We start from the raw sequence: 27,595 nt of genomic DNA, 5'->3' as shown, positions 1-27,595 counted from the left end.
CGCTAGGCCATTGCCTCCGCTTACTTTCTGTAGTTTTGTACAAAAACAACATTATGCTTCCCTTTCTCTACTCTGCGTTGCTGTGCATTTATCCAGGCTGGAATCATCCAAAACTCTGTCCATGTCCAAACTCTCCTTAAATCCTCCTACCCCCATCATCCCTGGATTTGTTGACCTTCCTTGCCTCCTGATCAGTCCACCAATGCTTCAATTTCTAAAATTTTCAAATCTCCCTATGTTTGGACAGTTCACTGTCTCTAGCTCTCTCCAGCCTCAGTAACCTTCCACAATCTCTTTGTTCCTTCAATTCTGACATCTTCTGCATCCCAGATTTTCATCACTTAATCATTTGAGACGTCCCCACAGCAGTTTAGATCTTAGAGCTCTGAAGTGACCCATGACTTCATACTTTCCTTTAAGGTGTGCCTTAAGACTGCCACTCTGAATTAGCTTTTGGTAACTAGTTCTAATGTCACATGTTGTGCCTCAGCAGCAAGTTTTGATGGATAAAGCTCCACTGACTTGCCTTGGGGAAGACCTTACCTTGTTAATGCCACGGAACAACTGAAAGGAATAAAAAAGATGTTCACCATTGTTGCTTAGTTAATGATGGATGGAATGGGGATTAGTTTTCCTCTGGCTTGGTACCTACAGTAACTGACACACGGTGATTTTTTGCTCCAGCCTATTTAATGAATGCTGGTGTACAGCTCCATCTGTTGGAATCATTGTGATTTGCAACCTTGGTTATTCCCAGTTTAAAATTCATGTGTTTTCTTCTGTTCTGTGGATGTGATGATTTCAAATTTCACAAGTTAGTGATTTGAGGAATAGAATAGTTAAGATACTGTCAAAATAATATTATTCTCTGAGGCATTGTGGATCTTTAAGGTTTTTAGATAGTGACATGTCTTGGTTTTGAAGTTTGAATACAATTGTGTAAAGGCAAATTCTTTAGAAATCCAAAATGACTCTCAACCACAAATGATTGTGGAAAATATGACAAAGCCTTGCCTGTTTGCTATGATTTTGTCTGGTTCTGAGTCATGTCAATGAGATGATGTGAGTCTGCTCCATGCAGAGAGCTCTGTTAGTACTACATGACAGCAGCTATCCTGCAGCTGTTTGAAAATCTTCCAGCACCAACCTCCCTTCTGCTTTCCCTGTTCTAGTGACTAACGCTACTCCATTATGTGACCATGATTTGGGAGCTGGACAAGAGATATTTGTTCTGTGGGAGCTGCACCTACTACATCACAACTTCAGAAAAATTATTTTTCTCTCTAAAACTGATAAAGACAAACCTTTTCTTAGTTTGTTATACAAAATCTGCGTCATTTTCCTGATCAACATGTTCAGAGATGATCCTATGCACCTCTGGAGCAGATGGGACTTGAAGTTGGATCCCCTGGTCCAGAGGTAGGGACACTACCACTGCATCAAAGCAGCCCTTTGTCATTAATTGGTTAGAGTATTTTTGTGTGAGTTGGTGGTAGATGAAAGATATTCCAGGTAATTAAGCATTCACATTGCAAATCCAAGATGGAGAAAATACCCCTAAAATGACTGTACATCATCTTGAAGCTAGATGAAGTCTACAGAATGTGTTCCCATTGGGATCTGACTAGTGGTGCAGGAGTTAGGGCAACTCATAGATTTGTGCTACATTCGTTTCCAGATATTAGTCTAGTTTGTTATGTTGAAGAATACATTTATGTTTATGTAATGACTGCTCTGTTTTGGTACATTGGTACAGAAGAATGCTTTCTATAATTAGCCGTTTCTACCAATTAAACAGAGCAGCTCCTGCCTGTGCACTGGGGCCAAATGACAGCCAAAGCAAACTGTCCAAGCTGACAATTGAGTAAAGTCAAATAACCTTCACCACAACGAATGCTGAATATCCTCTGCTCAGTTTTAAGGAGAAGGTTTAACTTTTTTAAAAATTGTGGTAGATTGCAGAAGTGGCTGAGAACTGAAATTGATTTCCCCCAATGAAATCTGGATGATCTGCAAATGTGCTGGCCATTGTCAAAGGAACCGCAGGTCCAGCGGATGTTATATTCTCATGTCATTAGCGCAGGGAAGTCAAGGGCTTTGCTTCAGTGCTTCCTGTTGAGAAATGCTGAACAATTGCGACACCTTTTGAGGTTTCTCTCCAGATTTGGATTTGTGAATACAAATGTTAAAGTACAAGATACCGCCCACCCCACCCCAATTTAGCCTGTTTTGCTAATTCAGATGCCTGATAACTTAGTCTGAGTTGAACTTCTAATACCTTCACTCAATCAAATTAATGGGGTTCAGGAATTTGGACATGTTCTACAAATGTTATTCTCTGAACTAAAGGCTTCGGGTTTGGTTGCTGAATAAATAAGTTTCCATTTGCAGTTCAGTGATGTTCTGATGTTTTACCTGGTGGGTTGGCATCTCTCTTCATGGTTCCATCCATTTTTTTTTTGAAACCATTAACAATAGCTTTGCCAATGGCTATTGGACCCTGCTGATCCATCTCCATGTGTGGCTCACAGTGCTGCTACCAATCCATTAGACTTGAAGTTTTGTCTCCATTAGCTGTAATGTGATCTATGTGCGAATTGGTTTCCCAGATGGCCTAATTATAAGAGGTTTTTGTCTTTGAAACTTGTAATCATGCAGTGTACATTTTGATGAATACCTCAATTAAGATCATGTCATTGCCTTGACAGCTGCAGTCTTGTAGCAGTGTGAAATCTGCTGTCAAAAAGATGCAATCCCTAATAAGTCAAAAGCTCACTCGAAAGCATTTGCTGTAGTTCAGGAGCTACCTGAGAACGAGTTCTGTTGAATCAGGATGTATTGGCCTGTTTTGTTAGCGTATCACTTTTCCCACAATTCTTTGGCCCAGAAACATTGCTTTAAATTGGATGTGCTCTGATTTTCTAGTTGATTGGTTCCACGTACAATTCTGTTTGAAGCATTACGGAATAAAAATATCACATGTGAGAGTGAAATGGTGAGAAAGTTGCCTTGAACGGAAAATTGTAACAATAAGGAAAGATTAGATAGCCTGGATTGTTACTTTGAAACATAGGCTAATGGGAGATTTAGTTGGTGTGTAAAAGAAGATGGTGCCTGGACAGCGTGGATAAGTGTAGGTCCCAGGATAATGTATTTCCTTTTAATGTGAAAAGTAACCAAGGGGCATAAATTTGAAGTAATTTGCTGAAGTATTAGAAGCGAATTGGGAATCGTTTTCACATTTGAGGATGGTGATGTTCTGGTACTTATATTCTGAAGGGGTGAGAGAGGCAGAAACGCTTAAATTCAAAAGAAACATCTAATTGGATGAGCATTTGAAGTGCATTGAAGTGTGAACCAAGAGCTGAAGTGTGTGATTCTCTTGTTATTTCGGCCAGTGTGGCATCTGGCTTCCTTTCACACAATAAGTTCTCTAGGTTTGAGTGAGCTGCAAGAGGGGCGGAAAATAAGTGTAGGCTGGATGCCTGAAATAATGTTGTTGGATGGAAGTTTGCTGAGGTCTGATGAGTTTGTTCCAATTGTATAAAATTTGTTTAAAATTGTAAAAAATCAGTACCTCCTGAACCACAGCTCCCCTAAAAACAATTCAGTTTGGGTCATTTAAAATGGGGTCAACACTGGCAAAAATTTGGGAAGTACTGAGGGGTAGTTTAAACATTGTGTGAGAACCCAGACTGTGGTGTTTTGTTCCAGTTAAAACCACTGTCAGACATCACTGTCAAGTCCTGCTGTTTTCCTTCTGCCCAGCTCTCTCTGGTGGAAACTGTTCAAAATGGAACTAACGTCCTTTTATTGCTGTGTCCGAATTGGTGCCTTGAATGTTACTTGGTCACAGAACCATCATACCTTCCTCAAACCTGAGCAGGCTACTTCAGGTTTATTCGCACTTTATAAGTGGCAACCTTATATGCTAAACGATGTACAATAATTGGTCTCATGTTTGACATTATTTTCCACGCGGTTGCCTATTGGATGGCTTTTGGTTTAAATTGAGTGCTGATTACCTCAGACTCATTTTAATGTAGTGCCAGCACGTTGGGGATAAATTAGTTAATACCATCAAAGTTAAGTCTCTGATCAGCTCATGGTTAACAAAGTCCATCTACAGATGTTAATATAGTTTCCTCACGTTTGCTGGCTCATTAGCTTCTCTCAGTTAAATGTTCTCATCTTATCATCACCATTGATCACAGACATAACCTTCTTGATAGTGTCGCCCACCCTCCAAGTATTTAAAGAAAACCTTTAATAGTGATGCCAAAAAAATGTATCTGCCTTCTTTTCTGTTTTAAAGTCTTTGTCTTGAGTGATGGGATGATTGCAGCCATCAGACTGGCTGACCACAGTGAAGAGCTACGAAAGCTGACTGAAAATGTTTACAGTTGTACAAGTCTGGCTCACTGATTAGGAAATCTGCAGTCTTTGCCTGGTTAGGCCTATGCGAGACTCCAGACTTGTAAACAATGAGGTTGACTCTTAACTACCCTCTGACCAGTCTAGCCACTCCATTCCAGGCACTTGGGTCATGGACAACAAATGCTGGTCTGTCCATCCTGTGTAAAGGAAATCATTTGTAGCATTTGGAACTGGAAGATTATGTGGGTGAATAATCCATTCAGGGTTTTCCCTAGAAGCTTCTTTAAAGAGACCATCACTTTATGGTGTTTTTAGATTGCTTGATCTTATTTGTGTCTTTGAGGCTATTGTACACATTCTCTTGTGCATTTATCTGCAAGGCATGTCTATGTCTGTCTGACTTTGTCTATTGGCCCCTTCTGTTACTTGTTCTCTCTGTTAGCTGCTCTTTTTACAACATAATCATTTAAAATGGTGGAGCAGGTTTTCAGGACTACTTTGCCATCTGCTTATTTTTCTGTTATTTTATATTCGAAACAGAAAGTACTGCTGCCAATTCTACTCCTCCTGAATTGAGGGTTATTGGTGCTACAATGAAAGTGGAGCACTCATTACCTTGCCAGAAATGCTGGGCCCAAGTGGAAGTGGCTAACAACACTTAGCACAAGTCCTTTTATTAGAAACTAATAGTCTTGTGGACGTATTTGAAGAGAGGTGATGGAGTGAGCGCTCACCAGGTACATTCGCAGTCTGCTATCAGACCTTAAATGAAAACAGAAAGTGCTGGAGAAACTCAACAGGTCTGGCAGCATCTTGGAGAGAGAAACAGTTCAGGTTTTGAGTCTGATATGACCATTCTGAACCCATTATACTCATAAGCAGAGTCCATTGTCAGGGAAAGAGTAGATGGGATATAACCATGTCTGATTTCCTTAATAAGAACATGATGTGCCTGAACAGCTGAGGGAGGCTATGCCTTGGTTGATCTGTGCCATTCAGGAGGAGGCAGATGGAATTTGTTTTATTGTTTACTTAATCTGTTCAGATGTGTTATGTCCCAACTCTAAAGTAAGCTGGACTGGCTCAGAGGCACTTCCACTGTGGGCATGTACAAGCAGCCCCAAGTCTAGGGGGGAGACAAATGAACCAGGAGTCTCTCAATTGTCACCTGTCCAGTGACCCTGCAGGAATTGCCTGAATCTAAAATAAGGGCGTGGGTGAAAACTGAATCAGCCTTCGCTGTTCCTTCCCTTCAGATGAATCACACCTTTTGAAGTACTAATGAAATCATAACGCAACATAGATGCTGAGCATTTTTTTTGTTCAGGATTACATCACGCATTACTTTTTACACATTACACATCCAGTCTGAAATAAAAACTCAAAAATAGGTGAAACTTCAAAACTTCATTCTTGTAACTGGGCTCCTGTACATCCAATCTAAAGAGATTTTAGTCTGTCCTTTTGATGGCTGAATGGGCTGTGGGGAAAGAGAGATATGGAGAATAACACCCCTATTCATTTATAAAAGGAGAATGAATACTGTAGTTTCAGGTGCATGGACCAAGGTCTTGTTAGTCCAGCAATTATTGCCCATTCCTAATTGCCCAGAGTCTGCAATAAGTCATAGGGTCATACAGCATGGAAACTGACCCTTCAATCCAACCAGTCCAAACCAAATAGAATGTGACTATTTTGATTTGTGTGGGCAATAGCATGTGATTCAGCTAATGGCTGCAGTGCTGTCTCTAGTATTTTCTGCTCTGCAGTTTGAAGTGCTATCATTAAAGAAATTGACTTGCTTTGTGGTTTAATAGTTGTCTGTCTTGATTTCACACAGCGAATTATTGTCTGATTACACTGAGAGCTATTTTTGCTGACTTGTAACTGCTTAATTCTTTCTTGTTAGTTCCTTACTGGATTATTTCCATTATCTCTGACATTTTATTGTAGCCACTTATTCTCACAGTCAGTACTTTTTTCAAAACCTGGAACAGTGGTATTATCATTGGACTGTTAATCCAGAGACCCAGGTAATGTACTGGGGACCTGGGTTCGAATCCTGCCATGGCAGATGGTGGAATTCAATTTTTAAAAACAAAGTCTGGAATTAAGAATCTAATAATGACCATTAATTGTTGGAAAAACCCATCTGGTTCACTAATATTCTTTAGGGAAGGAAACTGCCATCCTTACTTGTTTTGATCTAACTATGACTCCAGACCCACAGCAATGTGGTTGACTCTTAACTGCCCTCTGGGTAATTAGGATTGGTCAATAAATACTGGCTTAGCCAGCGATGCACTCCTCCCATGAATGAATAAAGCCCCCACCATTTTCCAGCTCCTTTTCAATTCCAAAGAAGAGACGCGAAACATTAACAGAGCTTCTTTTTTCACAGATACCTCCCAACCTGCTGAGTTTCTCCAGTACTTTCTGCTTTTATTTCAGGTTGCCAGCATCTGCAGTATTGTATCTTAAATGAGGAAAGTTTGAAGTTACATTTATCTGTCCTGGTTGTGTGGTTGGTTGTGATTTTGAAGTTGTGACTGACGATAAGGATGGGGAATATCCTGCTCAGTGATAGGGCCTCTCTCACTTTAGACCAGACCAGATGCAGCAAAATATATTCGGATGAATTTGTATGTTTTGTAGAACACCTTTGCTTTATAAGAATGTTGGAAAGACTGCCACCAATTCACCACTGTACATTATCAAACATAGCCCACGTGCATACTTCACACCTATCGGTGCCCCACATAAACAAATATTGACCTTGAAACTTTTTGTTTTGCAGAAGTAATGTAATATTGTGAACACCCTTTTATTCTGAAGACAAAAAAGTCAACTTAAGTGAGCTGACATTTGGACAAAGATTGGCTATGTTTAACCTCTGACCTCATTATAAGCTAGTTAATGTGCTTACTGCTTCGCTGTCGTAACCTAAGTTTGTTTTTAAGGGAATTTTAATATTTTTTTAATAGGTTTACAAACCCACTGGCCCAGATGGTAACACAGGAAGGGGACAGAGGATACACCTTCAGCTTTGGGACACAGCTGGTCAAGAGAGGTGGGTGCTTTTCACGTCCATGGAATCCCTTCAGTACGGAAGCAGGCAATTTGATCCATTGAGTCCACACCGACCTTCCCATTCACTCCCATCTCCATCCCCCTACCCTATCCCGGTAACCCTGCATTTACCATGTCCAACCCACCTAACCTGCACATTTTTGTACTTTGGGAGGAAACTGGAGCACCCAGGAGAAACGCACACAGACATGGGAAGAATGTGCCAACTCCACACAGTCACCTGAGGCTGGAATCGATCCTGGGTCCCTGACACTTTGAATTCAGCAGTGCAAAACACTGAACCACTGTGCCACCCCACCTAGAACATAGGAGCTTGGGTAGACCATTCAGGCTGTCCAGCAACCTGGTCCTGGCTGATCACCCAACTGAGTCCCCTGTTCCCACTTTCTCCCTATACACTTTGATCCCTTTAGCCCTAAGAACTATATCTAACTCCTTCTTGGAAAACATTATGTTTTGATCTCAGCTGCTTTCTGTGGCAGAGAATGCCGCAGGCTCACCACTGTCTGGGTGTATAAATTTCTACTCAGCTCTGTTCAAAATGGCTTACCCTATATCCTTAAAGATGTGGGGGAGCCAGTGTTGGACTGGAGTGGACAAAGTGAAACTTCACACAACACCAGGTTATAGTCCAACAGGATTATTTGGAAGCACTAGCTTTCAGTTGAAGGAGCAGCACTTTGAAAGCTGTTTTTTCTAAATAAACCTGTTGGACGATAACCTAGTGATATGTGAATTTCAACCTGTATCCTTAGACTGTGACCACCTGGCTTTGGATTCCCCAATCATTGGCCGTATCCTTCCTGCTTTCTGTCTAGTCCTGTCAGAATTGTACAGCTTTCTATGAGATTCCCCTCATTTTTGTAAGCTCCAGGGAATATAGTCCTAACAGACCCAGTTTCTCTGCCTGCGTCAGTTCTACTTGTCCCAGGAATCAGTCTGATACACTCTGTTGCACTCCAGAACATCCTTCCTCGGGTAAGGGGACTAAAACTGCACACAATACTTCAGGTGTGATCTCACCAAGTCCCAGTACAATTACAGCAAGATATCCCTGCTCCTGTACTTGAATCCTCTCACTATGAAGACTGACTTTCAAAGCAGAGAGAGATGGTGAATCCCAAGGTCTTCTGTAGGCATATAAATATTAAAAGCATCATAAAAGAAGCAAGAGGACTGATGAGGGACCAAAAGAATGGAGGCAAAGGCATGAACATAATATTAACTATTTATTTTGCCTCTATCTTTACCAAGTGGATAGATTCAACCTAGACCATGGTAACAGGAGGAAACTTGTTACTAGAAAAGTTTAAAGTTGATAAGGATGAAGTATTTGTTAGACTTTCAGTACTTAAGTTGGCAAAGCACTGGGATTGGATGGGATGTATCCAAGGATATTGAAGAAAAGGAGAGGTGTCAGGGGAGCAGTGAATAGTGTTCTGGACCCAACTAAACCCCCTCAAAACATATCTGGGAGATAGCATCGACCCTCACCTTTCTCTTATTTAAAGGCACTGTGTTCTAGATGGGATTCAATTGGTCTAACTGCAAGGCTTTAAGCAAAGCACACTTTATGGTTATACCACAGTTAAAATACAAACAAAAGATGAATTGGCATAACTTAAACTCTCTCAAAATACTTAACAAAATAATATATTATCTAACTACTGTTCATGAGGGTGGCATGGTGCCTCAGTGGTTAGCACAGCTGCCACACAGCGCTAGGGACCCGGGTTCAATTCCAGTTTCTGGTGACTCATGGGTTTCCTCCAGGTGCTCTGGTTTTCTCCGAAATTCCAAGAGGTGTGCAGGTCAAGTGAATTGGCCATACTAAATTGCCCACAGGGTTAGGTGCATTAGTCAGGGGTAAATGTAGGGAAATGAGTCTGGGTGGGTTACACTTCAGAGGGTCAATGTGGACTTGTTGGGCCGGAAAGCCTGTTTTCACAATGTAGGGAATGTAATCAATGGTTCCAATGTAGCAGCATCTCATAAACACACCCTTGGCAAAGGCAAATTCAGTAAAACAGATTTGATCACAGTTATACCCAGGCCAGGAGAAAGGAAATGTTGAAAGAATGAATCTAGCAGCACAGAGCGAACTCAACCATTTTGTAGCAGCAGAGAGAGAGCAGTATTTAGCTGCTTCAAACCCCAATTTTAACAACTGAAAGCAAAAGCTAAAACCCGGGTCTGTGTTAACCTGTGTCCACCTATTTTTTTTTTGTCTAATTTTTTTAAAAGCCCAAGCTACTTCCTCTGTTTTCCATGGAGCAGACACCTCGTCACCAGGTTTACAACATCTCTTCATCTCTTCCCAAGGGAACCAGGGCAGAACAAGTCTTTCTTAAAGTCACATCTTCTCACAATTGCAAACATCACACACTTGTTCAAAAAGGTTGGAAGGATATACCCAGCAATTACAAACCCATCAGCGATGAAGACGGCTCTAGAAACAATTATTTAGAAAAGATTAGTAGTTTGATAGAAAAAGATGGTGTGTTTAGAAAGAACCAACATGAATTTCAAAGGAGAGTTTTTTTATGTTTAACCAACATGTTGGAAAATTTATAAGGAGCAACACAATGGCTCGATGAGGGTAATGCTGTTGAGGTGTATGCATGGACTCCTAGAAGCTATTTGATAGAGAGCCAACTTATAGATATAAGAGAAAAGAATAGGTCTTGGAATAAAAGCAGTTCCACTGTGGATAGAAAATTGAGTGACTGGAAACAGTACATAACAATACATCATATGATCAAACAGAGTCAGTATGGCTTGATGAATGGAAAATCATGTCTCACAAATTTGCTAGAATTCTTTAAGGAGGTAGCAAGCAGGATAGATAAAGGTGAAGCAGTGGATGAAATATTTTTGGATTTTCAGAAGGCACTTGATAAGATACTACATATTCGGCTACTTACTAAATGTTGGAAGTACTCATTAGCATGGATAGATGATTGGTTAATTAATACAGGACAGAGAGTTGGGGTAATGGGCACTTTCAAGATGGCAACCTATAACTAGAGGATCAGTGCTGGGACCACCATTATTTAGAATGCACATGTGACTTGGAAGAGGAAAATGAATGTACTATCGCCAAGGTTGCAGCTGACACAAAAATAATATGGGAAGGGAAGTGATGAGGATGACCCAAGGAGTCCTCAGAAGGATGTAGCAAGGTATAGTGAGTGGGCAAAGTCCTTGCCAATGGAATATCATGGGGAAAAGGGGATAAGTAAGAGGTTTTACACTTTGGTAAGAAGAATAGAGGAGATGAATGTGATTTACATGGAGAAAGACATTGAGAAATAGCAGAACAGAAGGATTTGGGAGGCCTTGCACATGCATCACAAAAAGCTCGCAGCCAACTTCAAAGGTTAATAGGGAAGGTGAATAAAAGGTTGTTCTTTACTGAAAAGGGAATAGATTTTGAAAGGGAATAGATTTTAAAAGGAATAGTTTATGAATAAAATGCTGGAAACCAGCAAGAGATTTCCAGAACACAGTTATCACTAAAGAAATCTCTAACTTTATTGACTTGAGGGACTTAGGGTGAGAGGGAAAGATATAAAAGAGACCTAAGGGGCAACATTTTCACGCAGAGGGTGGCATGTGTATGGAACAAGCTGCCAGAGGAAGTGGTGGAGGCTGGTACAATTGCAACATTTAAAAGGCATCTGGATGGGTATATGAATAGGAAGGATTTAGAGGAATATGGGCCAGGTACTGGCAAGTGGGACAAGATTGGTTTGGGATACTGGTCAGCATGGATGAATTGGACTGAAGGGTCTGTTTCCATGCTGCACATTTCTATGACTGTATGATGGAAGTTCCTATCAAGTGCTTTTACTTTTCCTGTTGTGAAAAATAAAACTTTGGCAAGTACAAACAAAGCTTTTTTTCATTTACCAACAATAGTTGGTTATATGAAAGTTTTTTTTTCTATTTTGAGGTCCAGTGAGGTTGAATTATAATCGATTTTCTTTTTTATCCCCTTCATATTTCAGGTTCCGCAGCTTAACAACTGCCTTCTTTAGAGATGCAATGGGCTTTCTTTTGATATTTGACTTGACAAATGAGCAAAGCTTCCTCAATGTCAGAAACTGGATAAGTAAGTTCAGCTGCAAGTGTCAACTATTTCTGCTGCTTCAGCTCAAATATTATTTTATCTTCTTTGTTTTGACATGGCTGATTGAATCTCAGAATGTGACTGCGTACTGATGTAGAGTTGATGATCCAGCTGGGAGAGCTTGACCTTGGTAGCTCAGTGGTTAGCCTCACAGCGCCAGGGACCTGGGTTCAATTCCACACTTGGGTGACTGTGTGGAGTTTGCACATTGTCCCCGTTTACGCGTGGATTTCCTCCCGGGACTCCAATTTACTCCTACAGTCCAAAGATGTGCAGGTTAGTGGATTGGCCAAGGAAAATGCAGGGTTATGGGGACTGGGTGGGATGTTGTTTGGAGAGTCAGTGTGAACTCAGTGGGCTAAATGACCTGCTTCTACACAGTAGGGATTCTATGACTCCTACTTGCATGAGATCAGCTAGATTAACAATGACATGATCAAGACCACTCCTGCTAACTGTAAGAGAATGCAGACTTCAAATTGAGATACTGCCATGTTCTTAAGTAGATGGGAGGGAAGACAGGAATCTCCTGCATTCTTACAGAGATCTCCGGTTTCATTTATATTTTCCAAGATTGGCATGTATAGGGTCAATAGTCAAGGTCTTTTTCCCAAGGTGGGGGAGTCCAGACGTAGAGGGCATAGGTTTAAAATGAGAGGGGTCAGATTTAAAAAGGACCTGAGGGCTTTTTGTTTTGACGCAGAGGGTTTGCTTGGATGGAACGAGGAAGTGGTGGAGGCTGGTACAATGGGAACATTTAAAAGGCAACTGGATGGGTATATGAATAGGAAGGGTTTCGAGGGATATAGGTCAAGTCCTGGCAAATGGGACTAGGTCAGATTGGGATGTCTGATCAGTGCAGACGATTTGGACTGAAGGATCTGTTTCCATTCTGTATGACGCTGGCTCTGTGACTCAATCAACTGTTATATTTTCAGCAAAGAATCACACATTTTTAAGGTGAGAAGAGAGAGACTTTAAAAAAAGACATGAGAAGCATTTTCTTTACACAGAGAGTGGTTAGCGTATAGAATGAATGGCCAGAGGAAGTGGTGGATGTGGGTACAGTTACAATGTTTAAAAGACATTTAAATAAGTACATGAATAGGAAAGGTTTGGACAAATATGGGCTGGTCCAGGAAGATGGGGCTAGTTTAGTTTGGGAATATGTTCAACATGGATTCGTTGAACTGAAGGGTCTATTTCTATGCTTGTTGACTCTATGATTGTACGAATCAACGTTTCAGGACTTGGTGAACTTTATTTATAACAGAAACCCTGATCAGTTTATCGGTCCATCGGCTTATTTTATATATTGCCTCAGCTTCAGCTATTTTTGAGAGGAGAAACTGTCCTATGCAGCGAGAGCCGGCAAACAATATAATAGAATCCAGTGTGGAAACAGGCCATTCAGCCCATCATCTCCCCATCAACCCTCTGAAGATTATCCTACCCAGACACACCCCTCCATCCTTGCATTTCCCATGGCCAATTCACCTAACCTGCACATCTATAGACTGTGGGATGAAACCCACACAGACACAGGGAGAACGTACAAACTGCACACAAACAGTCGCCCAGGACTGGAATTGAACCCAGGTCTCTGATGCTCTGAGGCAACAGTTCTGACACTTGAGCCACCATGCCACACCAGGTTGAGTTTGGAACAAGGAGACATAATTTTAAAATAAGAGGGATGCCACTTGGATCCAAGATGAGGTGAATTTGTTTTCCTCAGAATTTTGAACCTTTGGAATTCTCTACCAGAGAGGACTGTGGAGGCTCAGTCTTTGAGCATTTTTAAGGTAGAGACTAATTACCAATAGTGTATACAGGGTTACGAGGATGGGCTGAGTAAAAGGCATTGAAGTGTTCGATCAGCCATGATTGTACTGAGTGGTGGGGCAGGCTGTATGGATTGAATGGCTGCTCCTGTTGCTATGTGTTAATGGTTTAGCCCTGGCCTGTGTGATTGTATAAAATTCTTGCTCATTAACTGAGCTGTACCTGTGAGCATTTCACTTGATTTTTCAGTCTGTCCATCTGTCACCACCACCAGTCGTCTTGCACTGCAGCTGTCAGCTACTTGTTTCCTTTGATGCTGTCTTTCTCTTCTCTTATTGGTTAATTTCTTCTGGTATTTTAACCTCCATGACAATCTCATTGACCATTTTACTCTTCAAAAGTGCCTGGAATTTCTGAATCTTTCTACACAACACTGGGTTTACTTTTTCAAAGGGTTGACCTTGTATCTGCTAAACTCAAAATGGTTTCACTGTAAGTTGACCATTTTCAACTATTTTGCGGACCTCTTGAGTCCTTTGAGAAGTCATGGGCCCCCTGATCTAATGACCAAATGGGTTGGTGAGATGTTTGAAGTTTAAATAAGAATTCTTTGGCAACTTACCAGCCTCAGTAGGCAGGTGAACACCCCCACCCACCATGATCACCCACCGTGTTAAACTGACAGTTTGGGAATGGGTATGTGGAATTGGTGGGCTAAGTACTGTGTTTGTATGGACCCCATCCCACTGCCAAAGTTAGCGAAGGGAGAGGGTGTAAATTTACAGCCTAAAGTCTTAGCATTGACTTTGTACTGAGGTGATTTGGATCACTCTTGGCTGGCCACTCTGTCTCACCATGCGATAATGCCTGTGACATTGTGCACGTGGGCTGGGAGTGGGCCTGAGGATTGAGTTCATGCCTCCAATCCACGGGGTATGGGGTGAGGAGAGGGAAGTAGTAGCATGATTATGGCTGACCCATGTCAATAGTGAATTGGCCAACTAATTTGCTGCCTCCTTTATAAATACACTTGAACCAGAAATCAATTTGTTTTTTAAAAGAAGCAAGCCACACAATAATTTACCCCTGACTTTCACTAATTTTCAAATGTCAGATTGTGAAACTTGTGAAGATTGTGAAACCTCAGTATGTTCCAGATCACTGAAGGAGAAGAGCTGAGGCTGAGCCCTGAGGCTTCTGGGATTCTGTACCTTGTTGTCAAGATGCCCTTCTCATTAAAGACCATTCACCAGTCAAAAACAAAAGGCTTTTTTTCATATAAAGAAAAGGGAGGGATCTTGTTCAGAAGTGATCCCTTTCAAAGTTATCACTTCTGTTCATTATGGGACTTTAGCTGAACACTTCAACTCCAAAAGAGGAGCCAATTTGCCTTTTGGACTGTACTCTTTAATTTTGGAAAGAAAATCCTCAAACTTGCAGCTAACTTAACAGCTGTAAGAATAACATCTCAAGAGGGATTAGTTCAATTTGGGAAACCTGATTGGCGTGGATGAGTTAGGCTGAAAGGCCTGTTTCTATGCTGTGTGACTCTGATTCTAATCCATTCACGGCCGCGCATTTTTGGATGATTGTGCTGAGGAAGTGAAACAGCTTAGAGGTCACAAAAGTGATACTTTTGGAGTTGAAATGTTCAGCTAAAGTCCCATAATGAACAGCAGAAATGATAACTATGAAAAGGATTACTTCTGAACAAGATCCCTCTCTTTTCTTTTTCTAAAAAAAGCCTTTTGTTTCTGACTGGTGAACAGTCTTTTAATGAGAAAGGGCATCTTGATGACAAGCTACAGAATCCCAGAAGCCTCAGGGCTCAGCCTCAGCTCTTCTCCTTCAGTGATCTGGAACATACTGATATTTCACAGTCTTCACAAGTTTCACAATCTAACATTTGAAGATTTAGTGAAAGTCAGGGGTAAACTGTTGTGTGGCTTGTTTTTTTAAAAGTAAAATTGATCTCTGGTTCAGGTGTATTTTTTTTAGAAATGAAATCAACTTTCAGCATTGTAGTACCTTATCTCAGCATAATCCTCTCCTGGGCATTTCTGGGTCATTAGAGGAGATTTGCTGCTGGTATTATCTCCAATCTCGTGTTCCTTGTTCTGGTCAATGCCTCACTTGCAATAGCTATTCTTGAGGGATTGTGATGTTTCATATTTTAACAGTGTTATCTTTTCATAAAAGATAGTTGTGTGTGTCTTTCTCTCTTTTGATAAATGTTTCACTCTAGGCCAACTCCAGATGCATGCGTACTGTGAAAACCCAGACATTGTATTATGCGGCAATAAATGTGATTTAGAGGATCAGAGAGCTGTAAAGGAAGAAGCAGCCAAGGCATTGGCAGAGAAATATGGGTAAGTGTTCTCCCAAGCAGTAAAATGTTTGACATTTATCTCATGGAAAGATGTTATGTTCATGAGTAAATTTTATTGAGTCAAATGTGGCTGTAAATATCCCATAGGATTATCTCGAACAGTGTGTTCTGAAAGGACACTGTGGTCATACTTGCAAGTCAAATAGCCAAGCACAGCAATGTCATACATGTCATAGGCATGGCAGTTACATAAACATTTTTTTTTCTGATTGTACCAGCCAGTCACATTTAAATGTCTGAAAGGATTGTCCACTTTCTTGTTAATTGCTTTGAAGAAATTATTTTTAAAAGTGGAAGAGGAGAATTTGTTGCGAAACGGTGAGATTTTTGGGTGGTTCAGAAAGGTACAGGTCAAATTATATTGCGAGGCTGGCTGTTCTGAAACTCACCCTGGGTTTTTCTCAGTCCTTGATCGCACAAGTTGGTTTATGTTTCTGTCCACAAGTCCATGGAAGTTGGAGCCAGCTCTATGTGAAAGAACCTCTGACAATCCCGTTTATAATCTGTCAGCCATCGTTCCTTGATTGGACCAGGTTAACAGCCCCAATCAGGGAACTCATATTCTATGAGGTCCACCTGGCTGACCTTGTTACAAACACTGCCCATTTGAAGTGTTGCAGCTTGTAATGATGTTAAGTGGTTGGTATTCAACTTGCATCATTCAATACGAAAGTCCTTTCGAGACAGGAAAAAAGTGATTTTTAAAAAGGAAAGGTATCAACCTAAAATGGCTCCATAATTATGTGACCACAGATGCAGGCAAGCTTTGTGAAACCAGTGAAAGATATATAAAACTTGTCTGCACTGAGATTACCTTTTCAAAGGCATTGAAACAAATTATGTCAGCATCAAGAAGTTTCTTCTAATTCTTTCTTTTTTATTAGGAGGTAGTAAATTTTTTTTTTGCAGTTGGCTCCTTCATTTTGGTCTGGTTCACTGTGTTTTAATTGAAGTGTGATAGCTGTGTGCTGAAAAGAAATAAAATAAATTGGAGTAACTGATTGATTGGGAGAGTGTTAATAGAGGAGAGCTGATTTTCCCCTTTCCTTACGGTTCATAACACTGTTGCTACTGCTGAGTGATTCATTATCATTGGAAAGCAGGGTGCTAACCATTCACTCATGTTATACCTCAACAGCCTGAGCTGTGACCTTTTTGGTGATAAAGTCAGCTATCAGATATTTTTCCAGTGCTCCAATTCCTATCGAATAGATACGGATATTGATCAGATGTATCATTTTTGAAGTTTGTTATTGGAGTGGAATGTAAACGTGGAATAGAATGTATTGTACATTTTATGAATAATACATGGTTTGCTAGTTTTATAGTGAAAGAACAGATAATCTGTGCTGCTGACTAATCAGTGCCTGCTCCTCAGGCTTTTCTGTTGAGATTTATTCAGTGTTTCTTGCCTGTGTGGGCTGGAAGTAAAGCATAGTGCAATTTGTATTTGAAAGGAAGGTGATCTATGTGCTGAGCTTGTATTGAATGAATGATTTTTTAAACAGAATACCTGAAATGTTACAGTGGTGCGAATATTGTAGTATTTGACTTTGGCAAATTAGTCTTTGCAATCCTGCTCTCACTGAGGAAATGGCTTTTTACTGGCCTTTTGGGAATGGTAGAGTAGAATTGAACGCCTTTTACATTTGGTATTAATATCTCTTTCTCAACATTGGGTGGAATTGCTGTTTATTCCACAATTTGTTGGAGGTTTTCAGTCATTACTATAATTCTACAAGAGTCGAGAGTATGGTGCTGGAAATGCACAGCAGGTCAGGATTCCTGATGAAGGGCTTATGCCTAAAACGTCGATTCTCCTGCTCATCGGATGCTGCCTGACCTGCTGTGCTTTTCCAGCACCACACTCTCGACTCTGATCTCCAGCAACAGCAGTCCTCACTTTCTCCTATAATTCTACAACAATGCTCTGTGCTCAGTAAAGTCTATGATCACCATGATGTAAAGTAGGGATGTTTTCATGTGCACATACTGTGTTCTGTTTTCTCTGTTCCTATTCCTAAATTGGCCCAACACTGACATGGGGGAGAGGAATGATTGTATTGACTGAAGGATATCATGTTGGTTCTCTCTTACTTTTTGCAATTCTCCAATAAATAATACAATTTGTGAAAGGAATACGGGCAGCGTGGGAAATGGTGAGTGTGGGGTTTGGGTGTTTTGGGTCATTGGGATAGTATGCTGTTGTGCAGTAGGTTTGAGAGGTGGATTTACACCAGCCCAGACTTGGGAGATATTGTGAAGAGACCCAGTACTTTCTTGCAACCAGGAGTCCAAAGTTGCTTAAACTTCATTTTGGTCTGTCAGCAATTGTTATTGGATGTGGGGTGGAGATTTAAGATCTCTCACTGGAGAGGGTGGGGAATAGAGCATCCCTCTTGTCAGGACTCGAACATTATGTAACTGCCCATTCTAATGTGGATTTTTAATGGAAAAACCTGAGGACTATACAATGTTGTATTTCTGAACAATGCCACATTGAGTGACCAGTGATGTAAATGTTGGTTAGTTGACAGGAGAGAGTCTCATTGGTTGATTCCAATTTGGACATGATTTTAAAATTCTTGTCATCAATCTGTTTGGAAATTCCACCAACGGTGCACTGTAAAAGTTCCCTTGGTATTTGGTGTTTTTAAAGAAATCCATGCTCACTAATGGTGGAAATCTGAACTAATGTAAAAATGGTTTCACACTCCTTGCCACTTATCAGCCTAAATTTGAATGTCATCCAGGTCTTACTGATGGCAGTGTACACTGCTTCAGTACCTGAGGAGTTGCAAATGATGCTGAACATAGTGTGATCATCAGTGAATATCTTTTCACCTTATGATGGAGGGAAGGTCATTGAAGCAGCTCAATTTGATTGGCAAAGGGCACAACTCTGCAGAACTCTTGCAGTGATGTCCTGCAGCTAAGGAAATTGGCCTCCAACAGCCACAGTCATCTCCCTTTGTACTAGATATGATCCTAACCAGTGTAATTTCCTTTTCCCCTATGGTTAATATTGACTTCAATTTTGCTTCTTGGTGCCACATGCTGATCAAATCCTATCTTGATGTCAAGGGCAGTCCCGATCAGTTTTTCTCTCAAATTCAACTCTTTTCTCCATGATTGGACCAAAATAATAATGAAACCTAGAGTCATTTGGCTCTGGCGGATTCAACAGGATGTAGAACACAGGACAAGGTTTGAGAACTTTTACTAATGAGACGCATTTCAGTATTATTTGATATTATGAAATTTACTTTATTTCAATTTGCAGCTCAAATTTGAAAATATGAACAATATACATTTGGGAGCACTTTAAAACTCAACAGAATTAATAGTTGCTGGAAAGAAAAGGAAAGAATATATTGATAAATGCTTGATGATAAGAATTGTGAATACAGACTTACAATGCTTAAAACTCACTTAATTGTAATTAATAATTTGCTGTTCTCTGTCTGAACTGAGACTTTGATTTATAAAGTCCATGTGCAACACTTTGCTACAAACCTGAACTGATAACAAAAGGAGAATAGCTGAGGGCAAAGAGTCTCATGTCTTCTTTATTGAGGAATAATTATAGAATATTTGTAAAGTCCTTGTTCAGCTTTGAACTTTTAATAGCTTTGGTTGTGTACATTAAAAAAGCTATAAATGGCATAGGAAAGCATAATTCATAAAATATTAGCACAATGCTGTTCGCATTTCTAAGGCTTTAATATGTATGCATATCTGCTAGTCTCCTTCGACAGCACCTTCCAAACCCACAACCACCACCATCTGGGAAGTCAAGGGCAGCAGATACATGGGAAAACTACCACCTGCTAACTTCCCCCATTTTCTCACCCCAACAAGCCACTCATCATCCTGACTTGGAAATAGATTGCTGTTCCTTCAGTGTCATTGGGTCAAAATCCTGGAATTCCTTCCCTAACAGCATTGTTGGTCTATCAATAACGTGCCCTGCGGCGGTTCAGGAAGACAGCTGTCCACTAGCTTCCTGAGGGCAACTATGGATGGGCAATAAATGCTGGGCCAGCCAGCAATGCCCATGTCCCATGAGTGAATTTAAAAAAAAGATGTTTTTATGATTTAATGTTTTTATTGAATCCAATTTATCCCCAACTTGGGGGTGGGGAAATGTTCTTCAGCTCCTGAGGGGATTTTCCTGAACGTGAATAGTGTTAAAAAGTAGATAATTCATTAATTCCTTTTTAAAAAAAATTAATCTGTAATTTACATTTTGCTTGTTTCATGTGTACAAGCAAATTATTAAAGTTTAAATTTGTAGAAGAACTTTGTAAACTTGAAAGAAAAACCTGTTTTTCATTTTCATGACACTTCCATTTTATTGGATTGACATAAAGGCCCACGACTGAGGAAGCTGAAAGAGAATTGATAGTGAAACTGTAACTGTTAAATAATTTTTTTGGAGATTTGAAGTGATTCAACATGACAATTTACTGCAAAGTGAATTTACTGTATTATGATTAAACTGTTTGCAATTGCAAAAATTGGTGCCTCCTCTAAATGGATTAGACATGATTGGATTAGTGTTTTAAAAAAAAAGAACACCAGATCAGAATTGGCATGCCTTGAATATGACTGCTGACTAAATGTTTTGCCTGTCCTATTGTATTCACAACATGTATTCCATTTCTATATGTTCTGATGAAGAAAGGTTACCAATAGTTATGAGGAAGTGGAGAATAACTTCTTTTTTTCTTTTTGCATTCCCCATTGTATAGAATCTGGGCAAGTTTGTAAAAGGCAAAACAGTTACAAATGAGACCACTTTCATGATTTTTGTACCAGCCTCTTAAAAGTTCATGGCAAATGACTACAATTATCCAGAGAAAGGAGAACAACACGTTTTGCTGTGGAAGCCATTCTCTGATTATGTTGGCCTCAGAACTTCCTGTCTAGCAGGCGGACAGGCCTTCTAGCCAAATATTGAAATATTTTCCTTCATTAAATTTCACTTACTGCTCATCCCCACATTTGATTGTGAGAGTTGACCAGGCATGCCATCAATGTGGAGAAACTGGAAGGCATGTTAATGTTCTGGGCAGTTTGTAAGTGCAAAGATTCTAGTACAGATAAAGTATGTAATCATTCAGGATGTAAAATAAGAGGCCCAGGTTTCAAGCTAGCTATGATCAACAATAATGTTTTGACTAATCCAATTACATTTTTAACTTCAATAGTTGCTTCAACTGCATGCAGAGAACCAATTTTATAAACTTGTTCTGTGCAGAGCAAGGTGCTGCAGCTTGTCATCATTAGATGTGTGTGCGTAGACACAAAAATATATTGTGTATATATAGTATGTATGAATTATGTGTCTGTGTGTGTGTGTGTATGTAAACTGGTAACTTTGAAAAGGAGTCCTTCCTCAGTCCAAGAGGCTACCTCATCCCACCCGTCCTCTAATTGGAAGGGGAGCTTTGTTCTGGGCTTTTAATTGATTTTCTATGATTAAGGGTAACTGAAAGGCAGTGAGGTTCTGTTGATAATGTCATGTTATTGCACCAGTTGATGATATGGAGTCAATGAGAGATTTCTTTCTAAATAAATTCTGACCAGTGACTGCAGAGGATTTGAAAATCCCTTTGCTGAAGAAGATATATGTATCAGAGATGAGATTTATACGTTTAGCCCATCAAACATTTTCCTCAAATCCACTAACTCCCATTCCATAGCATCAAACTGCATTTTAAATATTTTATATACTTTATCTCTGCTATCCTGTACTTTATTTCAACTATTTATCACCTGAGTATTGAGCAGCAATTACAGTGCTGCAAGCTTTAGCTAAATCTATTTGACACTTGCATTCCACTGATCCCACAATGGAAACCCGATGGAGGAATCCATTTGTCTCAAACAGAAAGACAGCACATGAGCAATTAATCCAGTGGCTGTTCCCTGGACTAGCTCCAAGATTCCATCCTCTTGCGTTGTCCAGCTCTGGTCTGACAGAAATGATGAATTCCCTGACGAGAGCATTTCTTCAAATGAGCAAGGTATCCTTTGACCTCCCACTCTGGTTTGGGGTATGGGATTCTGTCTCATTTGCTTTTTAACTGGCTTTGCCGTGTTGCCCATAATGAAATGGCAATTGCAAAGACGAAACCCCAGTGCAAAGCTGGTTGCTGATTTTTAATGGGAGTGAGCAACTGACCGACAAACAAATGCTGTTACTATCGGAAAAGTGGAAGGAAGAACAACCACAGAGTTTGGAGCCTCAACTTTCCATGAATGGGGTATGTGTGGAATACTTCAATGTGTCTTTGCTTCCAACAATTGCCGAGGCGAAAGGAGCATCTGCAGAATTTAGTGAATTGCGCTGAATCACTATCCAGGAGCTGAGGATGACATCAATCAAGAATTGGAAGAGGAAATGGAAAAGGAATGAATTGAACCATCATGGAAGATCTGGACTAAATTACATCACACTCATCTAAATGATGTTACTTGTTCAGGAGAGAGAAATTCTGTTCAATTACAGCAGCTGGCATAGCTCTCAGGAGAAATAAGCAAGGATTGAATTGAAATGCGCCGTACTATTCAGGCGTATTATGTATGGTTTGTCTAAAACTATATTGCCAGAGCTGCAGTATCTATAATGAGGTGTGATCTTGTACAACTCTTGTTTCTGAAATCCCGGCTCTCAAAGGAGCCTTTACTTTTGCATTGCCCTTTTTATTAAAAAAGGAACATTAACTATTTGGTTATTGCCTCGAGGTTAAGGAATCGGGCACTTAAAGCTGCTGCAATTCTGGGGAATAAATCAGATTTGTCACTGAATCAGTTCGAGAGTTCTGACCTGTTTGGAAAGCTGCTGTCGTGAAATGTGAATTTCCTTTAAATGAGACTACAGGATGATATTGTGCAATATTTTATCATCCCTAATTGAATGTCACGCGTAACTCTGTAGTTGAATGTTGCCATTTGTTTTTAAGGTTCATTGTCTTTTTATTGCTAGTTTGAGATTATATTTTATCCATCAATATGGTGTATTAATCAAATATAATCATGAATGTGTGAGTGTTTGCTTGCTGAGAAGGCTGTACAGCTCAATACTGAAGGCCCAGTGAGCATTACCGGCAAGAAGCCTCTGATCAATCCAAGAAAGTGTACAATTTGGAGTAGATTAGATACTTTATTTAGATTAGATTACTTACTTACAGTGTGGAAATAGGCCCTTCGGCCCAACAAGTCCATACCAACCCACCGAAGCGCAACCCACTCAGACCGATTCCCCTACATTTACCCCTTCACCTAACACTATGGGCAATTTAGCGTGGCCAATCCACCTAACCTGCACATTTTTGGATTGTGGGAGGAAACCGGAGCACCCGGAGGAAACCCATGCAGTCACGGGGAGAATGTGCAAACTCCACACAGAGAGTCGCCTGAGGTGGGAATTGAACTCAGGTCTCTGGCGCTGTGAGGCAGCAGTGCTAACCACTGTGCCACCGTGCTGCCCATAGATTTAGAATCGTTCAGGCTCTGGAAAATTCAGTCAATTGTCACCGTAATTATTAAAATAGCTCAACTGAGGTATTGTGTTATGCAGAAACAAAGGGTCAATTCCACAAGCAGATGAAGTCTTTCGAAACTGAGTTTTGCACGTTTTATTGCACGCTGTGAACGAAATCCCTTCCAGCTGCGAATCACCCTTCCTAAGAGCAGGAATAGTTCAAGTGCTCCATGAGTCTGTGTTGCTATTCAGGATGATGCTGACTGATCATCTGCACTTTCCACTTGCTCCCCACATCCCCTTATTCACAAACATCTCTCTCCCAGCCTTGGGAAAAAATTTCCACAATGGAGCATGTCCAACCCTCTTGAGCCAACAGATTGTAAAGATTCTGAGTGAAGGTTAATCCAGTTCCAATTTTAATTCCAACAGTTGCTTCAGTCGCATGCAGTGCACCATTTTTATACCCTCAAAGAGTGAAGAAATCGCTCTTCACCTCCATCTGAATTGATCGACACCTTATTCTGAGTCTGTGCCCCTGTGTTCTAGAGCTCCCAGGCAGAGGAAATTAACCTCTGTCTATCCTCTCACAATCTTTAATGTTTTGAGCAGAACATAGAATCCTTACAATGTGGAAGCAGGCCATTTGGTGCATCGCGTCCATATCGTCCCTCCAAAGAGCATCCTACCTCAGAATCACCCTGCTCTATCCCTGTAAAGCTGCATTTCCCATGGTTCATCCACCTAGCCTGCATATCCCTGGACTCTATGGGCAATTTAGCATGGCCATTCCACCTAACCTGCATATCTTTGAACTGTGGGAGAAAACTGGAGCCCCCATAGGAAACCAGTGCAGATAATGTCCAAACTCCATACAGTCTGGAATCGAACCCCTAGATCATCTCTTGATTTTCAAAAGAACTCCAGCGAGTATAGAACCAACTAATTCAGCTTCATCCTGCAAGACAATATTCTCCTTCCAGGAACCAATCTATCCTTCACGAGATATGGAAAGCACACAGGATGTGATCTCAAGGAGGAAAAATTGAGGACTGCAGGTGCTGGAGATCAGAGTCAAAAAGTGTGGTGCTGGAAAAGCACAGCTGGTCAGGCAGTTTCTGAGGAACAGGAGAGTCAACGTTTTGAGCTTTAAGCTCTTATGAAGGGCTTATGATCGAAATGTCGACTCTCCTGCTTGGATGCTGCCTGACCAGCTGTGCTTTTCTAGCACCACACTTTTTGACTCTAAGTGTGTGACCTCAACAAAGCCCAATTCAACTATAGTGGGATTTCCTTACTTTTGTACACCAGTCCCCTTGCAACACACCATTTGTCTTTCTAATTGTTTGTTGTAACTTGTTGTCAACTTTGCTTCTTGCAGAAGCGCACCCAAGTCTCTCAGAATACTTGGCCTGCTGTGTGATATAGTGGATATTGTGTGTCCACCTTAACTTGATATGCTCATTGAGAGGCAGAGTTTATTCTGAACCATATTCTCAGACTAAAATGAAGATTTATTTTACAAACAAGAGCCTGTAACGTTAGCAGTGACATAGGAATCCAGCCAATGTGTAACCACGTCATTGCTTCACTTGCATAGTACCTAAAGTCAGAAAAACGTTTAGTTGAAACTTGGGTGATTATTGAATCCATGACTCTATTCTTTGTAGAATAATCATTGTTGTAGGGTATATTGTACTCCAGGGCTACACTCCGTTGTGGGGCTGTTGTTTCCTTTGAGGCACAGATTGATAATCCAATGAACTCTACATCATGTTAGGCAATGGAGGCATCACACACTTAAAAGCTGAGAGATAAACAGCAGAGTCCTGACAGGATTAGATGAATGTCTATATTTCCTCATTGACAGTTTTGTATTAGGTGCCAGCATGGACTGGGTTGGAAGACCATTGTTTTGAACATTTTTCACTCCATTTTCTAATTTATTCCTAAATTCTGCAATGCTGGACTTTTTACTTCTCTATTTTCTGAAGAACTATAACTGAAGTTGTTGTACCTAGGGACCTTTCTACCTATGGTGGTGCTGTAGGCAGCAACTTGTACATTTTCCACTGCACTCCTTTGAGTACATGTGACAATAAAGCTAATTCCGATTCTAAATTCCATCTCATCAAGGGATAGACTCATTGTGTAACAGTGTGAATTGTGTACAGGTATTAACATTAAAAGAAGGAACCTGTTGAAAAATTAGAAATCTCTAGACTGTTTGGAAATGGTTCTTGGTCCTAGATATTTTTATATGAACCAGTTCAGAAATGATATAATACACCTCTGGAGAAGGTGGGATTTGAACCCAGGCCTTCTGGCACAGATGTAGGGGCTTGCTACAAGATCCCTCTTAATTCCTGCTTCTATTCATCATTCATGACGTTATTTTTTGGTTGGCCTTTGACTATCTTGAACTGTTAATGAGTTTAATGTCATTTGAGGTAGTGGTAGCTCATGAAGAAACACATGCTCTGATGCAGTTCAGCAACATTAAACCCAAAAAGGACTTTGTCTGATAGTAACGCTAATAAATTGATGGTGTTGGTTTTATTAATATGTCTAACGGCTTTAGTATTACAATATTTGCTGGCTTACACTCATTATGCGCAGTTTCTGTCTTTTCATTTATATATTGCTGACAACCTACTTTCTTCACAGACTACCCTACTTTGAGACAAGTGCAGCAACAGCATCCAATGTGAATAAAGCAGTGGAAACTCTGCTGGAGCTCATCATGAAGCGCATGGAACGGTGTGTGGACAAATCTTGGATACCTGAAGGGGTTGTAAGGTCCAATGGCCATAGCTCCACTGAGCACCTAAATGCAGCAGACCCAGACAAAAGCAAATGTGCTTGCTAGATTGACCTGTGGTGGAAACCTTTTATTAATAATTAAGCTAAACACTTTTTTTTTCTTTAAACCCAATGCATGCCATCCCTTCCCAAAGCTAATATTTTGGTATAATGAGAATAAATGAGCAAATTACTTATTTGTGGACTGTCTAAAAGAAAAATACAAGAGGTTTTTCTGATGCCTTGTGTGAATTAGTGTACTGTTCTGTTTCAACAGGAAGTCAGGGCAGACTGAGTACCAGCAGTAATTTTATTCTGGGCTGGTGCAAGATCTCGCAATTATGATTGACAGCTAAACCATTGCAATTAGTGAGTACCACATGGGTCAAGTAGTGGCAAAAATCAGCAGCCAAAAACGAATCAAACACCCAATGCTGAATTTTATTCCCCCTCCCCCATACAGCTCACGTTTTAAATGGGTCTTCGGGGTACATCATATATTTGTAATCTCCTTTTTCCTCCCTTTTGTTTAAAATGTTGGGGCTTCTTCTGAAAATACAACCTTCTCACTTGGTGCAGGATTTATTATTTATGGCTTCTGTGCTAATCTCTGGTTCTTATGATTCCATTAAACCATATGTAGACAGACAAATTGTGTATTAGGCTTTTTTTTCTCCCCTGAAGGATTGTTTAACTTCATTACAGGTATGTGCCTAAACTACTACTGGTGCATTGTCAAATTTTTACACTGGAGTGATGCCAAATTGTTTAAAACCTGCCAAACACTTGATTAAAAGATTAGATTCCAGATGGAGTTTATTTAATAAACTTCTCCTATTTAATGAAAACATATTTACCTTTTTTTTAAGGAAAAAGAGTAGACTTTTTATTTGCTGAGGTATTTGAGTTGATTTGGTACATGTTGGGTTACTGAAATAAAGGTTAGCAAGCACTTTAGTAAATGAGGAACAGGGGTCTGATTCAGTGTGACAAATCAATGTGTACTGCAGTTCAGAATTTCAGAAATACTAAATTGTTTCCATTGCATTAAAAGATTCTGGAATGTAGATGTAATTAGATTTGATACAAATTATTGTATTTTTCTCGATGTATCTGTTTACAATGCTATTTTAAAGAAACGTCTTGTTCTGAAAATACTGTCAGAATATCCTTTCTAATAAAATAAAATCCCCTCGTGGTTCTGTATTTTGGTTTGTATGTGCTTGAAATGGTAGTGTTTGCGTAATGAAGTTGAATGTAATGGAATTTAATGGAGAGGAAAGAGAATGAGTCTCTTGCTCTCCTGTACTCTGCACCATCGGTATATTGCAATGTTTCCTCGTTGTGAGTGAACTATAACATTCACAAATGTAACCATGTTTCTCCTCTTGTCATTTATTACCCTTGCTCAAATAAAGGACACAGAACAGTACAGCACAGGAACAGCTCCTTTTGCCCACCATGTCTGTGCCAACCACAATGCCATTCTCAACTGATCCCATCTGCCTGCACCTGGTCCATATCCTTC

The 27,595-nt window shown here is 40.3% G+C and overlaps 1 protein-coding gene across 11 annotated transcripts in view; it reads left to right on the top strand.

Annotated features, from left to right (window-relative positions):
- The window catches only part of rab27a (RAB27A, member RAS oncogene family), a 134,577-nt gene extending 107,304 nt beyond the window's left edge, over positions 1-27,273 (top strand). For all 11 annotated transcript variants that reach the window (XM_072564961.1, XM_072564962.1, XM_072564968.1 and 8 more), the window contains 4 exons: positions 7,362-7,447; positions 11,478-11,581; positions 15,630-15,753; positions 25,933-27,273. In XM_072564961.1, the coding sequence (XP_072421062.1) occupies positions 7,362-7,447; positions 11,478-11,581; positions 15,630-15,753; positions 25,933-26,134 (516 nt within the window). In that variant the 3' untranslated portion in view covers positions 26,135-27,273. The remainder of the gene's footprint in view (positions 1-7,361; positions 7,448-11,477; positions 11,582-15,629; positions 15,754-25,932) is intronic.
- The last annotated feature ends 322 nt before the right edge of the window (positions 27,274-27,595 follow it).

This window comes from Chiloscyllium punctatum, chromosome 48 (genome assembly GCF_047496795.1).
Source record: "Chiloscyllium punctatum isolate Juve2018m chromosome 48, sChiPun1.3, whole genome shotgun sequence".
Taxonomy (NCBI): Eukaryota; Metazoa; Chordata; class Chondrichthyes; order Orectolobiformes; family Hemiscylliidae; genus Chiloscyllium; species Chiloscyllium punctatum.
The sequence above is the reverse complement of the archived record's forward strand: the minus strand, read 5'-3'. Positions and strand labels throughout refer to the sequence as shown.